Source organism: Callospermophilus lateralis, chromosome 11 (assembly GCF_048772815.1).
Source record: "Callospermophilus lateralis isolate mCalLat2 chromosome 11, mCalLat2.hap1, whole genome shotgun sequence".
Classification (NCBI taxonomy): Eukaryota; Metazoa; Chordata; class Mammalia; order Rodentia; family Sciuridae; genus Callospermophilus; species Callospermophilus lateralis.
The window spans coordinates 62387832-62409822 of NC_135315.1; the positions used below are offsets into that span (position 1 = coordinate 62387832).

At 53.5% G+C, this 21991-nt stretch overlaps 1 protein-coding gene and 1 non-coding gene across 2 annotated transcripts in view; both read right to left on the reverse strand.

The window, feature by feature from the left end:
* Myo15a (myosin XVA) overlaps positions 1-17320 on the reverse strand; it is a 56242-nt gene extending 38922 nt beyond the window's left edge. The window contains exons 1-12 of the mRNA XM_076870183.1: positions 13739-17320; positions 11239-11321; positions 10590-10653; positions 9780-9889; positions 9380-9454; positions 9080-9170; positions 5519-5524; positions 5056-5159; positions 4849-4912; positions 3466-3579; positions 2655-2816; positions 61-174 (exon numbers count right to left, since the gene is read on the reverse strand). Of these exons, the coding sequence (XP_076726298.1) occupies positions 61-174; positions 2655-2816; positions 3466-3579; positions 4849-4912; positions 5056-5159; positions 5519-5524; positions 9080-9170; positions 9380-9454; positions 9780-9889; positions 10590-10653; positions 11239-11321; positions 13739-17320 (4569 nt within the window). The remainder of the gene's footprint in view (positions 1-60; positions 175-2654; positions 2817-3465; positions 3580-4848; positions 4913-5055; positions 5160-5518; positions 5525-9079; positions 9171-9379; positions 9455-9779; positions 9890-10589; positions 10654-11238; positions 11322-13738) is intronic.
* Positions 5950-6021, reverse strand: Trnav-uac (transfer RNA valine (anticodon UAC)). Its single transcript has one exon. It is a non-coding gene; the product is annotated as a tRNA-Val (tRNA).
* Positions 17321-21991: the final 4671 nt, after the last annotated feature.

A 21991-nucleotide genomic window follows, 5' to 3' on the forward strand; every position in this document is an offset into this window, starting at 1 on the left:
TGGGGGAGACAGGAGCTGGGGGGGAGGCTTTCTTAGAGTCTCCAGTGCCTACAGACTCACGGTCACTTTGAAGGTGATGGCCTTCTGTAGGCCCTCTGGGGAGATCTGCAGCAGTTCAGCCACGGCCTGGATCTCCCGGGCGCTTACCACTGAGGCCACCTCCTGAGCATCCGTCTATGCAAAACACCAAGGGCAGCATGTTGCGGACTAGACAAACCGAGTTTAACATTTATATGAAAGACGGAAACTGCAGGCGTGAGGGTGCACCTACATCCCAGTGACTTGGGAGGCTGAGGCAGGAGGATCACAAGTTCAAGGCCAGCCTCAGCAACTCAGCAAGACCCTCAGCAATTTCTCAAGGCCCTGTCTCAAAATAAAAAATGAAAAGGGCGAGGGGTGTGACTCAGTGTTACCACTGAGTTTCAGTCCCTGGTACCAAATACATAAATAAAATAAATACAGGTTTCAGTCCCTGGTACCAAATACATAAATAAAAGATTAAAAATAATAAAGAATAAAAAGGATTGGGGGCTTAGTTCGAACATAGCACGCCCCCGGTTTCAATCCCCAGTACTGCAAACAAACAAAACAAAAAAATGGAAACAACCTAGAATTGCCAGGAAGATTCTGAAAAAAAGGAAAGAGCGAAAGAGGCTATACAGTATAGTAAAAACATTAGAGCTGCACTTGTAAGGGTAAAATTTTTAAGCTGATTCTAAGCCGCAGAGCCAGAGTTAAAGTGTAAAAGACCGGACATTGTGAAGTTTCTAAACTGCAGGGCTTGGGTTAAAAAATAAAAGACCAAGTATTGTTACAATTCCTCTGCTACCCCCGGAACCTGTAATCTCTGTAGCTGTTAGGACAATACCCGAACTGCCCAGTAAATATTCTCACTGACTCCTCTGGTTGTCTAATAACCTGGGGTTCTGTGAAGCTGGCACGTAGACATTGCAGGACCTAAAACCAATCAGTTTAAATGTGCACCCCGCTTAGAAGTGACCAATAACCCCTGTCCAATCTGTTCCCGCCAATGAATGTACTAATCAGGTCTGAGTTGTTGTTCAATTTTCCCGTGCCTCATGATGATTTGTTCTGATGTATGCAAAGCCCCCCGCCCTCTCCAAAAAGTGTACTTAAGCTCTGCCTGACCTCTGCTCTGGGCTCTGGGCTGCTCTATCTTCCTGAGTGAGCCTGGAGCCTCAGCATGCTGAATCAATAAAACCCCTTCTGCCAATTGCATGGAGCTGGTCTCTTGTGGTCTCTCCCTTCGACGCTTTGCCAGACCCTTACACACTAATTAAAATAGTGTGTCAGGCTAGGGATATAACTGGGTGGCAGAGCACTCGCCTAGCATGCTGGGTTCGTCCCCAGCACCACAGGGAAAAACATTGAGCGTGGTCATAGGCAAATGGTACATAAATAGATTAATGAAGTCCATTAGAAAGTCTGGGATTAGATATAAGTGTGCATGGTAATTTAGGATATGATAAATATCTATTTTTCAAATGAGGGGATAATTGAGTAATTATCTGGAAGACAAGTTAATTGGATTCCTACCTCAAACCTTACCAGGATAAATTTTTGAATCAAATATCTGAATTTTTTTTTTTAATTTCAAAAATCTATGAAACCATGAAAGTTCTTTTAAAAAATTATGGGAGATGGGTGTGGTGGTGGGAGGCTGAGGAAGGAGGACCACAAGTTCGAGACCAACCTCAGCAACTTACCCTAAGTAACTTAGAAAGGCCTTTTCTCAAAATAAAAAATAAAAGGGGCTGGGAATGTCACTCAGTGGTAATAAAACACCCATGAGTTCTCAATCCCTGGCACCAAAAAAAAAAATTATGGGAGAAAGTTGTTATAGTTTTAGAGAGGTGTCTTCTAAAATGATAAAAAAGTCCAACATTTATGCAAGAAAAAATTGATAGATGAACTGCCTAAAATATTTTTTAAAGAACTTCATGTATTTTATTTATTTATTTTTTTTTTGAGAGAGAGAGAGAGAGAGAGAGAGAAAATTTTAATATTTATTTTTTAGTTTTCAGCGGACACAACATCTTTGTTTGTATGTGGTGCTGAGGATTGAACCCGGGCCGCACACATGCCAGGCAAGTGTGCTACCGCTTGAGCCACATCCCCAGCCCCTGCCTAAAATATTTTAAAAATAATTTTGGGGCTGGGATTATGGCTTAGTGGTTGAGCGCTTGCCTTGCATGCGTGAGGCACTGGGTTTGATCCTCAGCACCACATAAAAATAAAATAAAGATATTGTGTCTACCTATAACTAAAAAATAAATATTAAAAAAAAATTTGGCTTGCAGATTCCTGCAAAACAAAACAAAACAAAAAAATGATCTACAAGACGTAGAAAACCACACAAAAATACTCAAACACTTGTGAACAAAATAAAAATACTAATTAAAACTGTAATTCCAATTGCAGTTTATATATTTGTAATTAATAACAGAAACAAAGGGCTGACTCCCTTATCATATGTAAAGAGCCCTTATAGATCAAGAAAAATAAAAAAGAACAACCCAAAAGCCGAGAATAAATAAATAAATAAAAGAACACAAATGTGTATACAGTGTAACCTGGAACGGAAATATAGAAGCTCTCAGGTCTCTGAATAGACGGCCACGATGTCCCCTTACCTCATATTTCTCAAAGTAGACGTTGCCCAGGTGCAGGATGGAGGCCAGGATGCGGAAGATGCTGTCCTGGTCTTCACCGCTGAAGCCTAACACCTCCATGGCAGCTAGGAGCCGGCGGAAGTCATCTGCATCACTCTTGCCAGTGATCTCACAGTTCCCGCCCTGAGCCAGGGCACAGGCTGGAGGTCAGGGGCCTTGGGTGGGCACCGGGAGCCCTCAAAGTCCCCACCCTGCCCTGATGGGAAGTGTAGCCTGAGCTGGCCCCTCAAGCGGTCATTCTACTCTCAAGGCCCAGAAAGCTCTGAGATGGCTCAGGGTGGGCTTCATAGACTTTAGGTGTGGTGCATAGTGAGGACTGGTCCCCTGTTAACCTTTGCTGCAGCCACTGATAATGACGATTAAAACTTAGTGGCCCATGTCTATGGAGCATGGGCCGCAGGCCAATGCTAAATTCGGGACATGCATGAATTTCCGTATCTAAAAATCTCACTCTATTTCCACACTGTCACATGATGCTGTCCCCATTCCCAGGTGAGGAAACTGAGGCACAGAGAGGGCCATATTGTAGCCCCAGGCTGGTTAGTTGTTCTAGGCTCCAGAAAAATTCAGAGGAAGGTAGGTTTTTTTCCTTCCCCTGCTTTGTTCCTGAAGATTCCCATCCTCCTGGACGTGATGAGCTCCCTTGAATCCAAACTCGTGCTCCCCAAACCTCCATTACTTTCGCCGGCCATTAGGACACCATTGGTCCAGCCTGGAGTGATGGGGTGGGAGGATCAGGCCTGGGGGCTGCGGGGAGCCTGCTGGTGCTCACCTGGTTCAGGTAGTAGTAGGTCTCCGCCTCCTGTAGGCTGAAGGCCTGCCGCAGCTGGGCAGGCAGTCCAGCCAGCAGCTCGTAGAAAATGTGGTAATTCCTCTCATTTTTGGCCTGCAGAGTGGGGCAAATGGATGCAGAGGAGGGAGTCTGCCACTTGGGTGACCCCCACACAGACAGGCCCAGGCATGCCCACTAACACACACAAGGTCCTGGGTGGGGCACCTCTGACGAGCGAGACCCCAGCCTGGCACCAGCTGGGGGTGGGGGGGAAGCCTTGATATGAGTGGCCATGGGATTTTTTTGTTGTTGTTGGGAGAAATAAAAAGACAGCCCATCTTCCCTGTGTGCACTGGCCACCTGAGCCTGCACGTGTGTTTCTAACCCAGACGTGCAGTCGTGGTGCATTCTGATGGTCCACTCAGCCAATCTGGCTGGGCGCTTCCTATGACCCAGGCCCTGTACTAGGCCCTAGGCACACAGCGGAGAACAAAGCAACAGAATCCCCTGACCTCAAGAAGCCCAGCTGCTAGCAGGGGAGACAGACACTCAGCAAATCACTGTTTAAAATATAAAACATGGGCTGGGGCTGGGGCTCGGCGGTACAGCACCCGCCTAGCATGTGTGAGGCCCTGGGTTCAATCCTCAGCACCACATATAAATAAATAAAATAAAGGTATTGTGTCCACCTACAACTAAAAAAATAATAATAATTTTAAAATAGGGCTGGGGATGTGGCTCAAACAGTAGCATGCTCGCCTGGCATGCGCGGGGCACTGGGTTCGATCCTCAGCACCACATAAAATAAAATAAAGATGTTGTGTCCACCGAAAACTAAAACTAAAACTAATAATAATAATAATTTTAAAATATATATATAAAACATGTCCGATGGTGAAAAGCACTATGGAGAGAAATAAAGCATTACAGGGAGTGAGAGTTTTGATGAGGTGGAGAGAGACTGAAGTTTTATTCCTTTTTATTTTTGCAGTACCGGAGGGTGGGACCAGGTCCCCATGAATGCTAGGCAAGCTCTCTACCCCTGAACTACATCTCCAGCCTAGGGCTGCGGTTTTAAGTGGGTAACTTCACTGAGAAGGGAGAACTGCAGGAAGAGTTGGAGTTGGTGAGGGGTTTGGCCTAGCAGGCATTTTGGGATTGGGTACTCCTGGGAGGGAAACAGTAGGTGCAAAGGCCCTGAGGCAAGAGAATGCTTTGTGCTCTGGGGCAGCTTGGAGCCCACGACTAGAGGGCTGGGTCACAAAGGTGAAATGGTCACTGTCTCACAGTACACCCATACAACCCATACGCCACTTGTGATAATTAACCCCGTATCTACTCAGCACTTCCGAGGACCCACAGGTGTGGGAAGGGCTGGCTCACCTGAAACACAATCCTGGATTTCTCGAGCAGGTACTGAGAGGTTATGGCACCAGAGATCACGCCCCTGGGGTGGGGAGCACAGTCAGCTCCCAGGGCAGGAGCAAGGAGGGAGGGGAACAGTGGTGGGTAAGTCGGGAAGTGGGGGGCTGCTGTGGGACGCGGAGGGTACTGCAAGGCCTTCACTAGCCCCACAATGGTCCCACTCACCCTTCTAGAAAGATCTCCACGAACTTCCCGAAGCGGCTGGAGTTATCATTCCTGACGGTTTTGGCATTGCCGAAGGACTCCAGGAGGGGTGTTGCCTCCAGGATCTGAGCCCAGGGAGAAGAGGTGGGAACAGGGCGGGTGGGCCACTGTCTTGGGGGTCTGGGTGAGGGGCATGACTGGGGACAACCAGGCACAGGCCTCCCCAGGCACCCTGCTCTGTAAGGGGCCACCAGAGGTGGAGTTCTTACAGGATCCCAGGGTCTCCCCAGTGCCACCAGCTCCACGCAGTCGACTCCCACAGGCAAGCCCTGGGCTACCCTCCTCCATTCCCAGGGCCCTTGCACTGCAGCCCCTGACCAGTCCCCCAGCCCAGCTCAGGATAGGCCTTTGAATGCTCTTCCTGCCCGTTCTGCCTATTGTCCATGCAGGAGCGTACACACACACACACACACACTCCAAGTACCTTGATCTTCAGGAATACCGGTGATGGAGGGAACAAGGGACAAAAACAGAAGCTGGTCACTAACAGAACTGGCCACCTCTGCCCCCAGCCCTCATGTCATTGCCTGTTTTCCTGGGTATCATCTCTCTCCAGATATAGATCAGACAGGAATCTACTTGTGCACTTTTTTTTTTTTTTGCAGGGGGAGGGGTATGGGGGTTGAACTCAGGGACATTCAACCACTGAGCCACACCCCCAGCCCTTTTTTGTATTCTATTTAGAGACAGGGTCTCACTGAGTTGTTTAATGCCTCGCTCTTGCTGAGGCTGGCTTTGAATTTGCGATCCTCCTGCCTCAGCCTCCTGAGCTGCTGGGATTACAGTCATACACCACCTCACCTGGCTTACTTGTGCACTTGAGTCCCAGTGTTTGTTTGTTTTTGGGTTTTGTTTTGGTGGTACTGGGGATTGAACCTAGGGCCTTGTGCATGTAAGGCAAGCACTCTACCACTGAGCTATATCCCCAGCCCAGGAGGAGTCCCAGTGTTTGCGTAAGACTGATGCATGTCCTTTGTAGACACTGGGACTTCAAAAAAAATCTGCTGAGCTGGAGGTGGTGGCACATGCCTATAACCCCAGAAGCTCTGGAGGCTGAGGCAGGAGGATCACAAATTCAAAGATAGCCTCAGCAACTTAGGGAGGCCCCAAGCAACTTAGTGAGACACAAGATCCTGTCTCAATATAAAAAAATAGAAAGGGCTGGGGATGTTGCTCAGTGGTTAAGCACCCCTGAGTTCAATCACCAGTACCAGCCTCCCCCAACTCCTGGAAAAAAAAAAAAAGTTGGTACTAATGTCACTGCTATTTTGCAGATTAGGGAACTGAGTATTATGTGATGTGTCCAGGAACTCCAGAGTCCCTGAGAGTGGCATCCCCAATAGCACTATGACAAACCCATATTCAGGGCATTTATATGGCATTTTCTTTGGCTAAGTTGCTTCCTCAGGAAGAATTCTTAGAGAAGAAGCAGAGAAAGCTGAGTCACCACAGAAAATAACACTTGTCGTCTTGGTGGTGGGGGTTTGCCAGATCCCCTGTGCTGTTTAGTCCAGGACCTGCTGTGCCCATTGTATGGAAGAGCAGACTGAGTTCCAGAGAGGGTCAGGGACGTCCTCAGTGAGTCAAAGTCCAGCTGAGCATTGCTTTACATTATCTCTAAGTGTAGGAGTCCCTGGGAAATATCAGAAGATTCTCCAATTCTCTGTGTGCCCAGCCCAGCCTAGGGAGTGGGCTCAGCTAGAGGGAGTGAATATTGGAGGGATGAAGACTATGTGGTCCAAACCCTGGCCGATCTGGGCACAGCACTGCCCAGGCTACATGATTGGGTCCAGTGAGGACACATGACCAAAACCGTTCCAATAAGAAGGAGCCCTGAGACTTCTTCCGAAATGTTTGGAGGTGTGAATGTGGTATTATGGCATCCTCTTGCTGACCAATGGGACAGAGATTGGGGATGATGCCCATTATTATTTGGGGTGGAGCCAAAATAAGGACATTGCTTAAGACTCAGAATATAGCCATGCATAAAACTGACCTAGATCTGGGTGATGTGAGCAGGGCAGAGCCACAGCTGGGAAAAGAGCCCTGTAGTCCCACAGCTGGCAGGCATGTTCCGGGTGCCCAGCATAGAAACTCCCAGACCCAGTCAGGTGCCCAGCATAGAAACTCCCAGACCCAGGCAGGTCCCATCCCCCCATTTATCTTCCCTGTAGCTCTCTGCCAAGGACTGCAAATCCCAGCTCCTCTACCACCTTGCTTTGGGACACTGGTAAGTCCATTCCCCTCCCAGGCCTCCGTTTTCTCTTGTGCAAATGGACACAGTTGTACCTATTTCCCAGGGCTGCGAGAGGCTGTGGCATGATCACACACCTGGCATGGTGCCTGGCCCACCTAGCCTGCTCTCCTAGAAGTCTGACCCAAAGAGGCTTTGGAAACCCTGCCTGAAACAAAGAGATGATCCGATTTGTCCGCCAGGAGACCCAGGCTGGGTGGGAGGCCAAGGCATGCATCTGAGTGGGTGGAGCCAGGCTGGACTGCACAGCCTGGGTCCACCCACTCGCCACTGAGGACTGAGGAGCTCCAATACGCTGCCCCAAGATCCCCCTGCTGAGATCATGCTGCCATGGGCTGGGACACTGTGGTCACCTGCAAACCTGGGTGAGCTCCAGAGTCAGGGGAAGTCTGAGAGACTGTGGTGCTGGAGTCTGAGCTGCTGGGCCAGACATCTTCTCCTGAGCCCCAAATTCCCACCTTCTCTCTGAGGATGCCCCAGTGAGCACTTGTTCTTGGCAAACCTGCTCCAGTGCAGACCAACTGCCTTGGTCCTGCCTGGGTCCAGGCCAGACACCTGGGGCCACTCTCACACTATCTCCCTCTCTCAGGTCCTTCTCCAAGTGGCGGACTGGCTTTTACCTGCACCTGGACCCAGCCTCCCACACCACCCCATTGTCACCTGCTGGGCTCAAGCCCCTTTCCTCCCTCACCTATACTCTAAGCTGGTGATTTGCTGTCCCTTGAGCACGGATCTCTGGGCCCTTGTACACGCTCCTCCTGTGACCTCTACACTCTTCCCCCAGACATGTTCAGGGCTCCTCTGTTACCACCATGCTCACAATGACAACCCCTAGCACTCCGCACCCTCTTCCTTACTGTTTTTTTTTTTCCCCAACACGCTGCCCTTACACATGTACGTAATTTATATATATTCATACATATATGTATATATATGTTCTATTTTTTCTTTCCCTCTACTAGAATGAAATTCACATGAGCATGTGAACATTTGTCTGAGTTGCTTCTGCCTCCTCCCCAGCACCTAGCACACAGTAGGTCCTCTATAAACCTTTATGGAGGGAATGGATGAGCTTCTTAGATTCTCAGGTTCAGAGAACAGCATTTTCCTGGTAAGTAAGACTCTAACATGGGGCTGGAGTTTTGGCTCAGTGGTAGAGCACTCGCCTAGCATGCATGAGGCACTGGGTTCGATTCTCAGCATCACATAAATGTAAAATAAAAATATTGTGTCCACCTAAAACTAAAAAATAAATATTAAAAAAAAAAAAAGACTCTAACATGACACAGGCCCATGCCCAGAGTCTGACACCCACTCCCTGGTATCTACTGCCTCCCTGACCCCATGCCCATCCCTACACTTGAACCTGTCCTGTTTCTTCACCACTGGGGTCTGAACAGCTTCTGGATGGGAGAAAATGGTGGCCATGGAACCTCACAGGAAGGTGAGGCCAGGCCACCGTGCAGCCTCTACTCTGACCCAGGCTGCCCCAACCTCCAGTTGCCATGGAAACACAGAAGTGTGGTGTGGCAGGGAACTTTCCCTTCTCAGGGCCTCCTCCTCCCAGCAGCCCTCGAAATGGCCCCAATGCCTCTGGAACTCAGCCTCCCCATGGCCCAAGTAGGGTGAGGAGCCTTGCCTCTTGGGGAGCACTCGGGCATGCTCAGCAAGGAGTGCTCAGCTGAGGAGGCCAGGAAGACAGACCACCAAGCGATGAACAGACAGACTCACCTGCTGCATGACTTCCCGTTTCTGGTTCATGGCGGCCAGGTAGCGCAGAATCAGCTTGGTCGCCTCAGTTTTGCCAGAGCCGCTCTCTCCACTGACCAGGCAAAGGAGCAGAGCAATTGCAATAGTTTGTTGCTTCCTCTGGGTCCTTCCCCATCCCACAGGGAAGAAGGGGATATGGACAGAAGCCAGCTCAGAGGGGGCTACTGATCTTCCCAGGTCCTACAGCAGATCGGGCTGGATGCAGACCTGTTGCTTGGAGTCCCCCCCATCGGTCCCCTGTGTGATTACAGCCCAGCTCACCTGATGATTATGCACTGGTTCTGTTTGGCATCAAGCATTTTGGCGAAGGCGAGATTTGCAATCGCAAAGAGGTGCCTGGGGAGACAGGCCACTAGGTGTCCACAAATCTCAAAGAGGTGCCTCCACATTTCCAAATTTCCCAGGGGTTGGGTGGGTGGGGGCATCTCTGTCCAGGCAAGCCGTCAATTCTATCCATCCTTTACCCACTGGGGGGAAATGCACCCACCCCCCATCCTGAGCCTCAGTGGCTTCCAGAGAGGACCGTGGCCAGGCCTGGGGAGAGACTGTGAGCTGAGCAGGTGGCCTGTCCAATCCTGTGAGCCACCACCCAGGGTTGAGGGGAGGCCAGTGACTTGCAATCCCAGGACAGCCCCTCTCCCCCGGTCCTGCAGACACTCACGGAGGATTCTCTCCCAGGGCCCGCCCGTGGTACTGCTGCACCTGGTCTGGACCGTAGATCCCGAACATCCGGTATGGGTTCACTGAAACCAGGATGCTGCCGATGTACGTCTGCTGACAGATGTTGGCCTCAGTGCCATGGCTCCTTGTGGCCCTCTGGGGCCGTCCCTCCACCACTCTGGGAGCCTGGGACCCCTTTCCAGTTGAGCAGATGTCTTGTTGCCTGGGTTTAGTATTGCCATCTAGAAACCTCTAATGGTCTGTTTTAATACTGGAAGCTCAGGCACACTACACAGGCTTAGGCTGAGGAGCATGGAGTGAGCCAAGCCCTACAGCCACTCATCCCCCTAGGGTGGCCGTGTTGACCACTGCCCACTTCATGGTCCCACCAGGCTTCAGGAGGTTCTGCTTCATACTAAGGAATGGGGAGGGATCTGAGGTGGCCAGAGCCCTCTGGGTGTCCTGCCTTTCTGCCCTGTGGTTTCAGTTCTCTGGTCAACCTCTGGGATCCAGGTTTAGAGATTCCAGAACTTTGGAGGCTTGATCCATCGGGTCCCTGGATCCACTGGGGTAGGGGGTCCCCAGTTTCTGGATTCCCTATCTCCAGGCCTCTGCTCCAGGGGTTCACTCTTTTAATACCATTTTAGGACTTCCGATTTTAGAATTCCGGCTTCTAGCATTCTCTGGAACCCCAGAGCTGAAACCAGAGGTCACAAGTCCAACAGGAGACACCTGTCCTTCCCACCTGGTCCCCAGAAGGCATCTGCCTGCCCAACTGGGGACCTGGGGCAGCCCCAGCCCCAGGACTTACGTAGATGAGGTTCCGTTCAAATCGGGTCTTGAGATTGGACAGCACCGTGGTTTCCTGGAGGTCTCTAGAAGGAGACATGGAGAAAAGCTGTCAGTGTTCCTGGGACCCGAACTGGCAAGGGCCCCCTCCCCACCCAGTCCTGGTCAGGCAGGCCTGAGTTCAAGTCCTGTCTCTGACATTAACCAGCTTTGAGACCCAGGGAAAGGCACTTCACTTTGCTGTGCCTCAATTCAATGGGTATTGCTAATCGTCTGCATCTCGGGGGTTTGGGAGTCACTCTAAGGCAGCAGCCAGGAGGACTGAATTCCTGTGATTAAATAATAACATTATGATTTAATCCATGCATCAGGCACCCCCCAACACATCACCGCTCTCATGACTGCCATCCCAACCCCACTCCTGTGGATGAGAGACTGAGCGACTTGCCCAAGGGCCGCCCCGAGCTGTTAAGTGATGGGGCTGGGATTTGAACTGAGGCCTGTCTGACTTCACAGAGCTACAAAGTCAGTGCACCCATTGGTCTTTGCGGACACTTCATTGCAGATGGGGAAACAGAGGCTCTGAAAATGTCCTGGGAGAGAGATATCAGGCACTCTGGCTGAGAGTGTGGGGACCCCACAGTAACCCCTAACTGGCCCTGCCCACTCACTCTAGCTGGGTCATGTCCTCCACTCCGTCCTCCCTGCGCTGCTCGTTGGACCGCACGGAAGGCAGGTTTCGGATGGAGTGCATCTGTGAGAAAGAGAGGGGATGGGGTCGGCAGGTTATAGGGCGTCCCGTGGGTGCCCTGGCTTGGACAGACCTTGCACCTGCTCACACTGTCAGAGAGGGAATCTCAGGGCCTGGCCAGGGGCTCCTGAAGACTCCTTGCCATCAAATGCAGTGGCTCAGGGAACCTGTGTGCAACACAGGGATATGTGCTTGACCTCGGTGTTCCTCCCGCTAGTGCTCCTGTGAGCTCCAAGTGTCCTGCCCCACGGAGTGAGCATATACACGTCCATGCACACAAACACACCCACACTCTCCTATTCCCCTCCCAAACTCAGCCCTCTCAGTGCCAGCACCCTTCTCGCTGGCAGACCCTGTGTGTTGACTTGTGTGACAACTTCATGGTCATGTATCCTGATGCAGCGTCCTGAGGCAGGGAGCCTCTGGGACAGCCAAGATGGGGACTGTCTCAGGATCATATCCCTGCACCCATCCTGTGTAATTCAAACACAGTGGTCTTTGCATCTGTCATGTCTCCCATGAGCACCTGTGGTCTTGTGGGATGCGGAGGAGTTCAGCTGGGGGCACCCACCACACACGCAGGGACCGGTTCTCAACATCCACTTGTCATGAACATGTAGGTGGATCACTGGGACAGTTCCCAACCTTGGGTCTTTTATTTTATTTTTTTAATAAATATTTTTTTTTAGGTGTTGAAGGGCTTTTATTTTATTTATTTCTATGCGGTGCTGAGAATCGAACCCAGTGCCTCACACATGCCAGGCAAGGGCGCTACTACTAAGCCCCAACCCCAGCCCCCCCCCAACCTTGGGTTTTGGGGTTTTTTTGTTTTTGTTTTTATTTTTTATTTTTGTCACTGGGGATCAAATCCAGGGGCACTTAACCACTGAACCACATCCCTAATGTCTCACTGAGTTGCTTAGGGCCTTGCTAAGTTGCCAAGTCTGGCTTTGAACTCTCAATCCTCCTGCCACCCAGCCAGCCTCCCACCAACCTTGGGGTCTTGAGAATGAAAGTCCCAGTACCACATTTGGGCTGCAGGATCTCTGTTTATGTGAAGGTGCACACATGCCAAGAGTAAGCAAATAACCCAGCCCCCATGGATGCCACATCTGCTCAGACCTCCGCATACACTTGCTTTCCTCCATTGGCTGCACAGATGCCCACACATGTCACAGGACTGCAAGGCTCCGCAGAACTGCGAGCGAACACGTGCGCATACTCTGCCTTTCTGATCCCAGTTGTACCCGTCCCTGGGCAGGTGAGGAAAGAGAACACCAGGACGGGCTCTGTGTGCTGCGTGACCACTGCTGGGCTGCTAAGTAGGGCACAGTATCACCCTTTCAGCCCTGGCCTCCAGCCCACCCATCTGCCCATGTGCTCGCCAGCAGTCACAGACCCTGAATAATTCAGTCACTCACGTATTCCAGGGTGAGGAGGGCCCAGGCATCCTTGCCCCTCACCCCCAGGCGCCCTGTGCCTCGCTCCCGCAACGCTGCAGCCCACACGGTACGGGGAACCCGTCGCCGGGGCCAGGGCCCCCCCAGCAGCCAGGCTGCCCCCGTTGCCATTGCCTGACCCAGCTGGCTGCCCGCTCCACTAGGCACCGTCTGCAGAGGCCGAGAAGCACCTGCTGTCCCTGCTTGCCCCGCCTATCCTGTCCCGGGGGAGGCTCCAGTGACCACCCACCCTCCTGAGGGCCACCCAGCTTCGGGCTCGTGTTCTGCCATGAGTTTGGTAGCCAAACTCAGGCCGGGTACTCTTCAGAGAGGCTGTCTGCTCAGCACCCCTACCCTGGGCCCAGATAGTCTCCTGGCTCATCTCCCTATCCACCTATTTACCATGTGGCCTCTATAATAAGAAGGCTAGAAGTTTGTGTCCTGAGTCCCCACCTTCTCTTAGTCCAGAATCCTGCAGCCCAGGGGACCATCAAAGGACAACAGGAGCCCCAAGGAGAAAGATGACTCCAATCTGGGGGACAGGAGGGTCAGTGGGAGGTGGAAAGACATGTGCGTGGCCATGGGGGTAGAACTGGGTCCTGCAGTTTTGCACCCAGCTTGGCCCAAACCTCTGAGGAATGGCTGGGAGCCAGATGTGCCATTCACATTGAGCCAAGACAGGGACACCCAAGTCCCAGGCAGAAATTGACAGGAAAAGCTCCCGTCCCAAAAGCCACCAAGGAACAGTGTCCTGCATCTCTACGCTGTGCCTGCCTGTGTTGGGCCTCCCCTTGTTTCACTCTGCAGAGGCTCTGGGAGGCCCAGGCTTCTCTCCCCATCTGGCAGATGGAGAGACCAAGAGGCTCAAGCAGGCAGCAGCTTGCCAAGGTCGCACTGGACTCTGGCTGCCTCCCTCGGTCACTTCCTGTCCCACTTCCCAGGCCAGAACTACCATGCCCTCCCTTTGGCTTTACTCCATACCTTGTTCTGACAGTTTTGAGAGCCATTTTCTTTCCAGGGGCCCCTGAGAGACAGGCAAGCAGCTCCAAGGCCCAGGCGGTGGGACTGGGGTTGGGCCTGTACTCGTGGCCAGTGCCGGCAGGCATCTGCTGGCAGCCAGAGGCGGGACCAGCGCAGACCACAGGCTCGGAGCTCTGGGCCATGCTGGGGGTCCTGGGCCAGTTGTTCAGGTGGCTGCAGGGCAGCAGGCCTACCTTGCTGGAAGGAGCTCAGTTTCCGCACCTGAGGTAAGACCACAGCAAAACGCCCAGATGGAGGCTGGGGTCGCTCACCCTCCTTGGGCAGGGGTCCTGGGGCCCCAGTGGGGGCCAAGGGAGCCAGGGGTCTGGGCAGTGTCCTCGAGCGGTGCCATAGTGGCCCTGTAGTCCTTGTCTGGTCACACATAGCCAGTGGATATGAGAGGCTGAGCCGTAATGCCTTGTGCTCTGCGGGGGCATCCTTTGGAGGTGTTAGGGTTAGGGTCTTGGGCTCTGCTGACGGCTGGGATTCTCCTGGGGTGGCTGCTTCTTCAAGATTCTCAGGGCAAGGGCCAGCGGATTTGGTGAGCTGTCCAGGTCCTGGGTCATGGTGTCTGCCCAGGAAGATGCTGGTTGCGTTAGAGGCTGGGCCCTCAGGCTGGGCAGCAGCGGATGATACCGGGCCCACGTGCTGCAGGAAGGGATTTTCAGGCACAGGAGGTGGCCTGGAAAAGCCGCGAAGGCTGCCCACACTTCCTGGCCAAGGCGAAGGTGGGCGCTGGGTGGGAGGCACGTCTATGTCCCAGCTGGGGTCCAGCGGGGGCACTATCCAGGGCGTCTCGGAGTCCTCGGGTTCATGCTGACTCTCCTGGTGCTCCTGGGACCCTGCAGCAGCTCTCCAAGACCTGGCCCTTGGTGGCAGGTGGAACGGCCGGCGCACCTGTGGCTTTACAACCCGGGTGGGTGGCTCGCTGAGGCGTCGCCATGAGTGAGGGAGGCGTGAAGGCAGGTTGAGGGACCGGTGCCGGGGGCCATGGCCCAGCAGAGGGGGCAGTGGGGGTAGTCGGGGTGAACCCAGCACTGGTGAATGGGGTGGGCCCAGGCGCCCGGAGACTTGTCGTTGTCGTGGCTTTGGGGGCTCCCGCAGAGATCCAGGCCGGTGAGGTGGAGGTGGGAAGGGTGGCTGGAAGGGGCCCCTACGGAGAGACAGCTGAGGGGACAAGGGCCCCAAGGGTGAGCGGTAGCCGGGACCTGGCAGATTCCTCAAGGAGGGCTGAGGTGAGGGCAGGGGACTCCAGGCCCGCCTTCTTGGTGCCACTGGGGAGGCCCCAGGAAAGCCAAAGGCTGACCCTCTGTGGCGGGAACCCCTGAACGAGGGTCGGGGCACAGGGAAGGCTAGCAGGTCAGGGGGCACCTCTCGGCTTATAGGAGGGGGCTCCACAAAGGCCCACCAGTTTGCCTGGGGTGCTAGGGGCACGTGAGCTGGGGCGGCCCAGGGTGGTGGGTGTCGCCGGAGGGAGCCATAGGGGGAGGCTGGCCGGGGCAGGCCTGAGAGTGTTGGGGAGAAGGGTGGGGCAGGCGGTGGGCCAGGGCTGGGGGGCCTCCGGGAAGTTGGAGGGGAGACGAGCTTGCTCCAGTGGGAAAGTATCCGGGGCATGGGTGCCGGTGAGGGTGGGCGGTGGGAATTGTTGTTGTTTTGGGCCCGTGGCTGGGTCCTCCTCAGCACGATGGGCGTGTTGGGCCGGTCAGGGTCCATGCCGGCCAGCTTGTAGCCAAAGCGTTTGTAGGCCGCCTCCCGGACTGCAGGGCTGGCCCCTCGTGCCTTCTGGCTACCCCTGAGCCGCGGAATGGGCTTCTTCTCTGACAGCGTCTTTTTGAGAAAACGTGCCAGTGAGGTGGCAGGGCGGGGTGGCGGGCGACCCAAATCAGGGCTGAAGCTCAGGCCGCGGTGGGCACCAAAGGCGGACAGGGCCCGTTGGAGGTTGCGCTGGCGAGGTGTAAGGAAGCCCCAGTAAGGGTGGGCATAGGGCACAGTGGGCACTGGGGGTATCTCCTCCTCCTCCTCCTCTTCATCTGCATCTCCCAGTGGAATGTCCAGGGATGGGGGCAGGGGCACCTCCAGCTTCTCCTTTCCAAACAGCTTCACCTGTGGCCGTGGGAAGAGGCGGAACTTGCGGATGAGGGACAGCTTGGACTTGGCGGGCTTGTCCATTCCTTGCTGCTCAAAGAAGGCTGCACTGGGCAGGCGGAAGGAGGTGCTCTGCCGCTCCCCACCTGCTTCCTCTGGCTCCTCCAGCTCCACGATGTCATCCATGGGGTGGGCATATGGATTGTGGGGTGACAGTATAGGTGGTGGTACCCAGGGGTAGGCAAAGGACGGCTCCTCTGGATAAAGATAGGGCACTTCGGGGGCATAGATGGCCTCATCTCCACCTCCATAGATGTCTTCAGCATAGGGAACGGTGTAGGGGACCCCATACGGATCAAAGTAAGGTGCAGCATATGGGGTTTCGTATGGAAGGTCATAGGGTGGGTATGGCATGTCATAAGGTGCATAGGGATCTAGGTAGTGGCTATATGGGTAGGCCTCATCCTCAAATCCATCATGGTAGCTATAAGGAGATGAATACCCAGATGGGGGTGCGTAGGGGGGTTCATAGTCATCATAGCCATAGCCGTACCCTGGGTAGAAGGAGCCGCCATAGTAGTCAGGGTGGTAGTAGTCATAGGGGTCCTCAGGCGGGTACCCGTAGAAGTGCTCGCCATAGGGCTGCCAGGTTGGGCTGTAGGGCCTGTAGCCAGCCAGGTAGGGCTCCTGTTCCTCATATTGGTACAGCGATTGCTGGTCATAGTAGTCGTCGCCCTCGCGGTGGTAGTCATAATACTCGCCCAGGTCCTGGAAGCCCTCGAGCCCATACAGCGACTTGCGGGAGCCCGAGCCCCGGAATGGAGCCTCATCCTCGAAGGGCAGGAAGCCCACGGGCTCCCCAGATGAGTAGATGCTGTGGCTGCGCGGAAATCTGCGGAGCCGGCCCCCGGGCCGCAGGATCTCTGCGCCCGATGGGAAGGGCAGCTTGCGGGAGCCCACGCGGGAGCCTGAGCGCTGCAACCAGGCGTCCAGCGTGGCTTGCTCATTGCCGGACTCTTCAGCCTTTTTGAGGAGGAACTTCTTGGTGAGCCAGTTGATGGCCGTGGATGCCTTGCTGAGTGACCGGGCCCGGGGCCGGAGACGGCCGTACCCACGACGGCCGGGGAAGCGGATCACCATGAAAGAGGGCTTCTTCCCCTTCATCGCCCGCTTCTTTTTGCCCATGCGCATCTGCGTCATGAGCTTGGACGTGGACTTGAGCACCGTGCGGGCCTTCTTCTTGCGTTTGGTCTTCTGGGGGCCAGTGTGGAGGCCCCAGAAGAAAGCTGATGCGCTCCGGAACTGGCCCTTTTTGGAGATCTTGGGCGTTCGATCTCGGAAGCCCATGAATAGACGGGAGGTCCCCTTAAGGCTCCGTTTGGGCTTCTCCGGCTCCGGGGCCTTCTTGCCCTTCTTTCCTTTCTTGGCTTTCTTCTCCTCATCTTCCTCCTTTGCCATGGTTGCTTCCTGCTCCTACCACGCCTGGGGCTGGGTATCACAGGTTCAGGGGTTTGGAGACACAAGGATCTGCTAGGTTTCCTGCTGGCAGCTGGACACCCGGCCTCCTCTGTCCCTGGGCAGCCGGGACTGGCGGATGGTTTGGGGAGGGATGGGCCAGCATTCGGGGAGGGTGGATCCATAATTCATCTCCTCTAGAGACGCCTTGGGTTTCACCCTCCAGCGGCAGTGGAAAGTGCGTGGGTGTCGTTTACTGGACAGGGGAAACCTAGGGAGGCCCGTGCTGGGGGGAGGGGGGTCATCTGGCTTTGGAATTGCCATGGCAACAACCGTGCTGACCCAGGTTAGGCCTCCCTGTGCCTCAGCTGACTAAATCACCAAAGCAGAGTGCTTGGGTCTCTGAGCCCTAAGAAAGGATGCCACCTGCCCTAGACCACCCAGCCCACCTGCATTGAGCCAGAGTGAAACCAGATCTCCTTAGCCCAAGATGGGGGTGGTCAAAGCCCACCAAGCCACCCTGGAAGGGAACCTTGGATCTTTCAGGTCTTATGCAAGAAAGAAGAGGAGTGGGCAAGGCAGCTGCCCCAGGGCAGCGGTCAACGTAATGGGAGCTAGCTGGCTCTCAGCAGTTGAATAATGCATTGGGGAGAGCTGGGCTGCTGCCTCACAGAGCAGTGAAAGGTGGAGTGTCTCAAAAGTCCATGGAGAAGGGAGTAGGGCAGAGGAGTAGAAATAGAAGATGACTAGGCCTGTTTCCCAGCCCTGTCACTGATGAGCTGTGTGACCTCAGGAGAGCCCTTTGCCCTCTTTGGGCCATATTTTCCTTATCTGTAGACTGGGAAAGATAAACTGTATCAGGAAGAAGCAAGATTCAGTGGAACTGCTTGGTAGCTCAGGAGGTAGAAGGGGCTTTGTGGTGGCTCCTTGTTGATGTCCCTAACTAGTTCTATCCATTCTTCTCTGTTCCTTTCCTAGCTGAGTAGCTGTAGTCATGGGACCCCTGCCCTCTCTGACAGCTTGGACATCTGACCCAAGGCCATGTGCCAACCATCTTGGGTGGTGACCAGTTAGGCTTGATTTTGAAAATTTGCCCTAAAAGGGGCAGAAGCTGGGCTGGGGTGTGGCTTAGTAGTAAAACCCATGTTTAGCATGTGCATGGCTCTGGACTCCAACCCTGGCACCAAAAAAGGGAGGTAGGAGTTGTGGATTGTTAGAAGAAGATGGGGAAGAACTTAGGATGTGGTGGATAACAGTTCTGGAGTCCAAAGCCTCCGAACTGTTTCTTCACAACTGGGTACGGTGGTGCATGCCTGTAATCCCATCCACTCAGGGGCCTGAGGCAGGAGGATCACAAATTCAAAGCCAGCCTCAGCAACTTATGGAGGCCTTAAACAACTTAGCAAGACCTGTCTCAAAATAGAAAAAAAAAAAAAAAGGACTGGGGATGTGGTTAAGTGGTTAAATGCCAGTGGGTTCAATCCCTGGTAAGATTCAATTCCTCCTGCTTCTCATCTTCTCTTCCTCCCGCTCCTCATCTCTCTTCCTCCTCCCACTCCTCCTTCTGTCCATGGATCAGGACATCCAGGATCCAGAATGGCTGATGACAGACTCTAATCAATTCCAGGCTGCCTATTTACTGAACTTGGTTTTAGCCGTTAGGCCCCAATGCTAATGCTTTAGTTGCTTAAAAGGCAGCATGGGAGACAGCTAAGCAGTGAGGTCGTAGCCCTCGTTCTGCCCCTAGTCACCTTCATGCCTCCAGGGAGTGGCTTCAGAGCCTTAGCCTGCTCAACTGTGACTTCAGGGTTGACAAGAGGTCTTCCTGGATGCAGGCAAGGAGCAGGGAGACCTTCCTCTGTCCTTGTCTGCCTCTCCTCCTCTGCTCACTGTCACGTCTCTTCACCTTCCTCCTCTGGTTCCTGCTGCTCTTCCCCGAGACTCTCAAGAGCTCATTAGGGTACCAGCCATTGAGAGAGGTGGTGCCAGAGGCTGGTGGCTCCTGCTTCAGGTAACCATCCAGAGGGGACAGGACAGTGGATGGAAACTGGAGTGACTAAGCAGCTTCCTGGGCAAGGGCACGCAGGGAGTCAGCTTTCTGCAGTATGGATTTTGAAGGGATAGAGGGACAGCCATTCTCTGTCACTTCCTTCCAAGCTGCTTGCTTTCCCACCACTCTCTGGGCTGTGGCCACTGCTCACTTGAAGGAGAACAAGGACAAAGAAGTTGTTTTTTCTGAGCCCGGATATGACACCCCTCAATGCCCCCTGCCCCCCCCCCCCCGCCCTCTTGGCTCTAAAGCCCTGGCCAGGTATATTAGCACAGTGATCTCATGGGACTCACTGAACAGGCCTTGAGACAGGAACTATCATCATCTCCATTGTCAAGATGAGGAAACTCAAGCCTGGCATGGTGGTGCAGGCTTGTAATCCCAGTGATTTGGGAGACTAAGGCAGAAGGATCATAAGTTCAAAGCCAGCCTCAGCAACTTAAGAAGGCCATAGACAAAATAAATATATAAAAAGGGCTAGGGATGTGGTTTGATAGTTAAGCACCCCTAGGTTCAATCCCTGGTACCAATAAGATAAAATAAAAAGGAAAGGATAAAAAAAAAAAAAAAGAAAGAAAAAAAAAAGATTAGGAAACCCAGACTCAAAGAGGTAAAGTGAGTGATTTGTTCAAGGCCATGTGACTAGGGAGGGGGATCCCAGACTTGAAGGATCCAGAGCTGCTCTCCTGGCTGGGCCCACCTGCCTGCTGAGCTCTTGGTACTTGGGCCCTCACATAGGAGGGGAGAATCTCTGGGTGCTGGCTACAGGCAGGGGCTTTGCAGGGCTGACTCCAGAGCCTACTCCAGTTTTGGAGGCAGAGGGCCCTTACTGAGCCACTGGACAAGCCTGAGACACAGCTGGTCTCCTACAGGTGCAAAAGACAACCAGTGCTGTCTCTGATATGCCAGTGAAGGTTGCCTAGGCCATGTCTCTGAGCCTCTCCTCCAAGAGCAGATGAAGAGGGATGTATAGAATGTAAAGTAGTCAGGATGGCAGGCAGGGGCTGCCCCTATGAGGCTGTGGAGGCTGGGACAGGGCTTTGGTCCCTAATCTCTGAAGTAGTGGGAAGCCTAGCAGAATTTGCATTTTGGAAGTAATTAAAATATAACTAACACTACAAAGTGTTTGCTATGTGTCAGGTTCAGTGCTAAAGGCTTTCCTGGAATATATCACTAAATTCTCACATATGTGAGAATGGAATTCTTCCTATTTTATCAATGAAGGGCTTGATATGAGAGATGTTAGAGACTCAGCTGAGAGAGCCACAGAGAGGAAGCCATGGGGTCCATGTCGCGGCCTGCAGGGCCTGGATTCAGAAGTGCAGGCCACACACAGCCCACCCAGCACTCATTACAAATTCCTGAGGTGGGAAAGGTTCTTCTCATTTTACAGTTGAGGAAGCAGGCAGAGAGAGGTTTAGCAAGTTGCCTGAGGCCACACAGTTGGCAACTGGGACTTTCCTTTGCTTCTCATCAAATGGTCTTGAAAAATGTTCTAGGGTCTCTGTGGAAAGATTGGGAGGGGATGCACAGTACAGGCAAGGCGTGGGACCAGTGGCTTGGCTGGGACAGAGAAGTGACAAAATATAGCAGACACATTTGGGACCTGGTAAAACAGGTTGGCCTGGAGGGGTTGGGGTAAGGGTACAGCCAGGCAGGATTGGGGTTGACTTGGGCAGAACTGTTCCCTGAGGCAGAGGGGATGACTATGTGGAAGCACAAGTCTGTTCTGGGAGGCAGCAGTTCAGGGCAAGGGCAGCACCATGCAGGGGTGAGTCAGGAGATGGTTTGTTCTCAGGCCTGGAAGTTGCAGGGACAGACTTTCAGCAGATTAGGTGAGGTGCAGGCAGGGGTGAGGGCTGCCAAGGAGAGGGACAGAGTGAGGAGAGGACCCTGGGTGAGGGGAACGAGGAGGCCAGGGAAGAGGCCACAGTCAGCTGGGTTGAACCTGCTGAGGGTAAGAAGAGATGGATTAAAAATGGTCCCTGCTCGGCAATGCCTGGCACCAGGAGCCATTTGGATGATGTGTTAATCTGTGCCCAGGGGTGAGGTGAAGAGATTGGCACTGGGGTTAGCCTGGGGAAGCTAAACTACAATAGAGAGGTGTAGCGGGGAAGACACCTGGGGCTCTGATAGGAGGTACTCAGGCGTGACTCAGCAGCTCCTGGTGCCCTTAGGGTGGGGAAGCCCCCTAAGAACCTTCCTCAGGATGCAGTGATAAGGAGCCACTGGAAGCCAAGGTGACAGGCCTCAGGAGACAACTGCCCTGCCCGCGCCTTACCTGAGCCATCTAGTCTCAGAACTGTGAGAAATGACTTTCTGTTGTTAAAACCATCTGGCCGGTGGTTTTCTGTCATAGAAGCCCTGACCTGGACAGATAAGCTGGCAAATCAAGTGGACAGAAGGTGAGAGGGAGAGAGACAAAAAGATAGTGAGAGACATGACACAGAGAGACTTGAGGGTGAGGGAGAAGGAGAATGAACCCTCCGTGGAGAGCGAGATCCCAGGGAGGCAGCCTCCTCCTTCATGGCGGGAGAAGCGCGTACAGATGAGCACGGGGTGTTTCAGGGAAGGCAGGAGTTTTCTAGCTAGGACTCCACAGCAAGTGGAGGAGTGGGAACAGA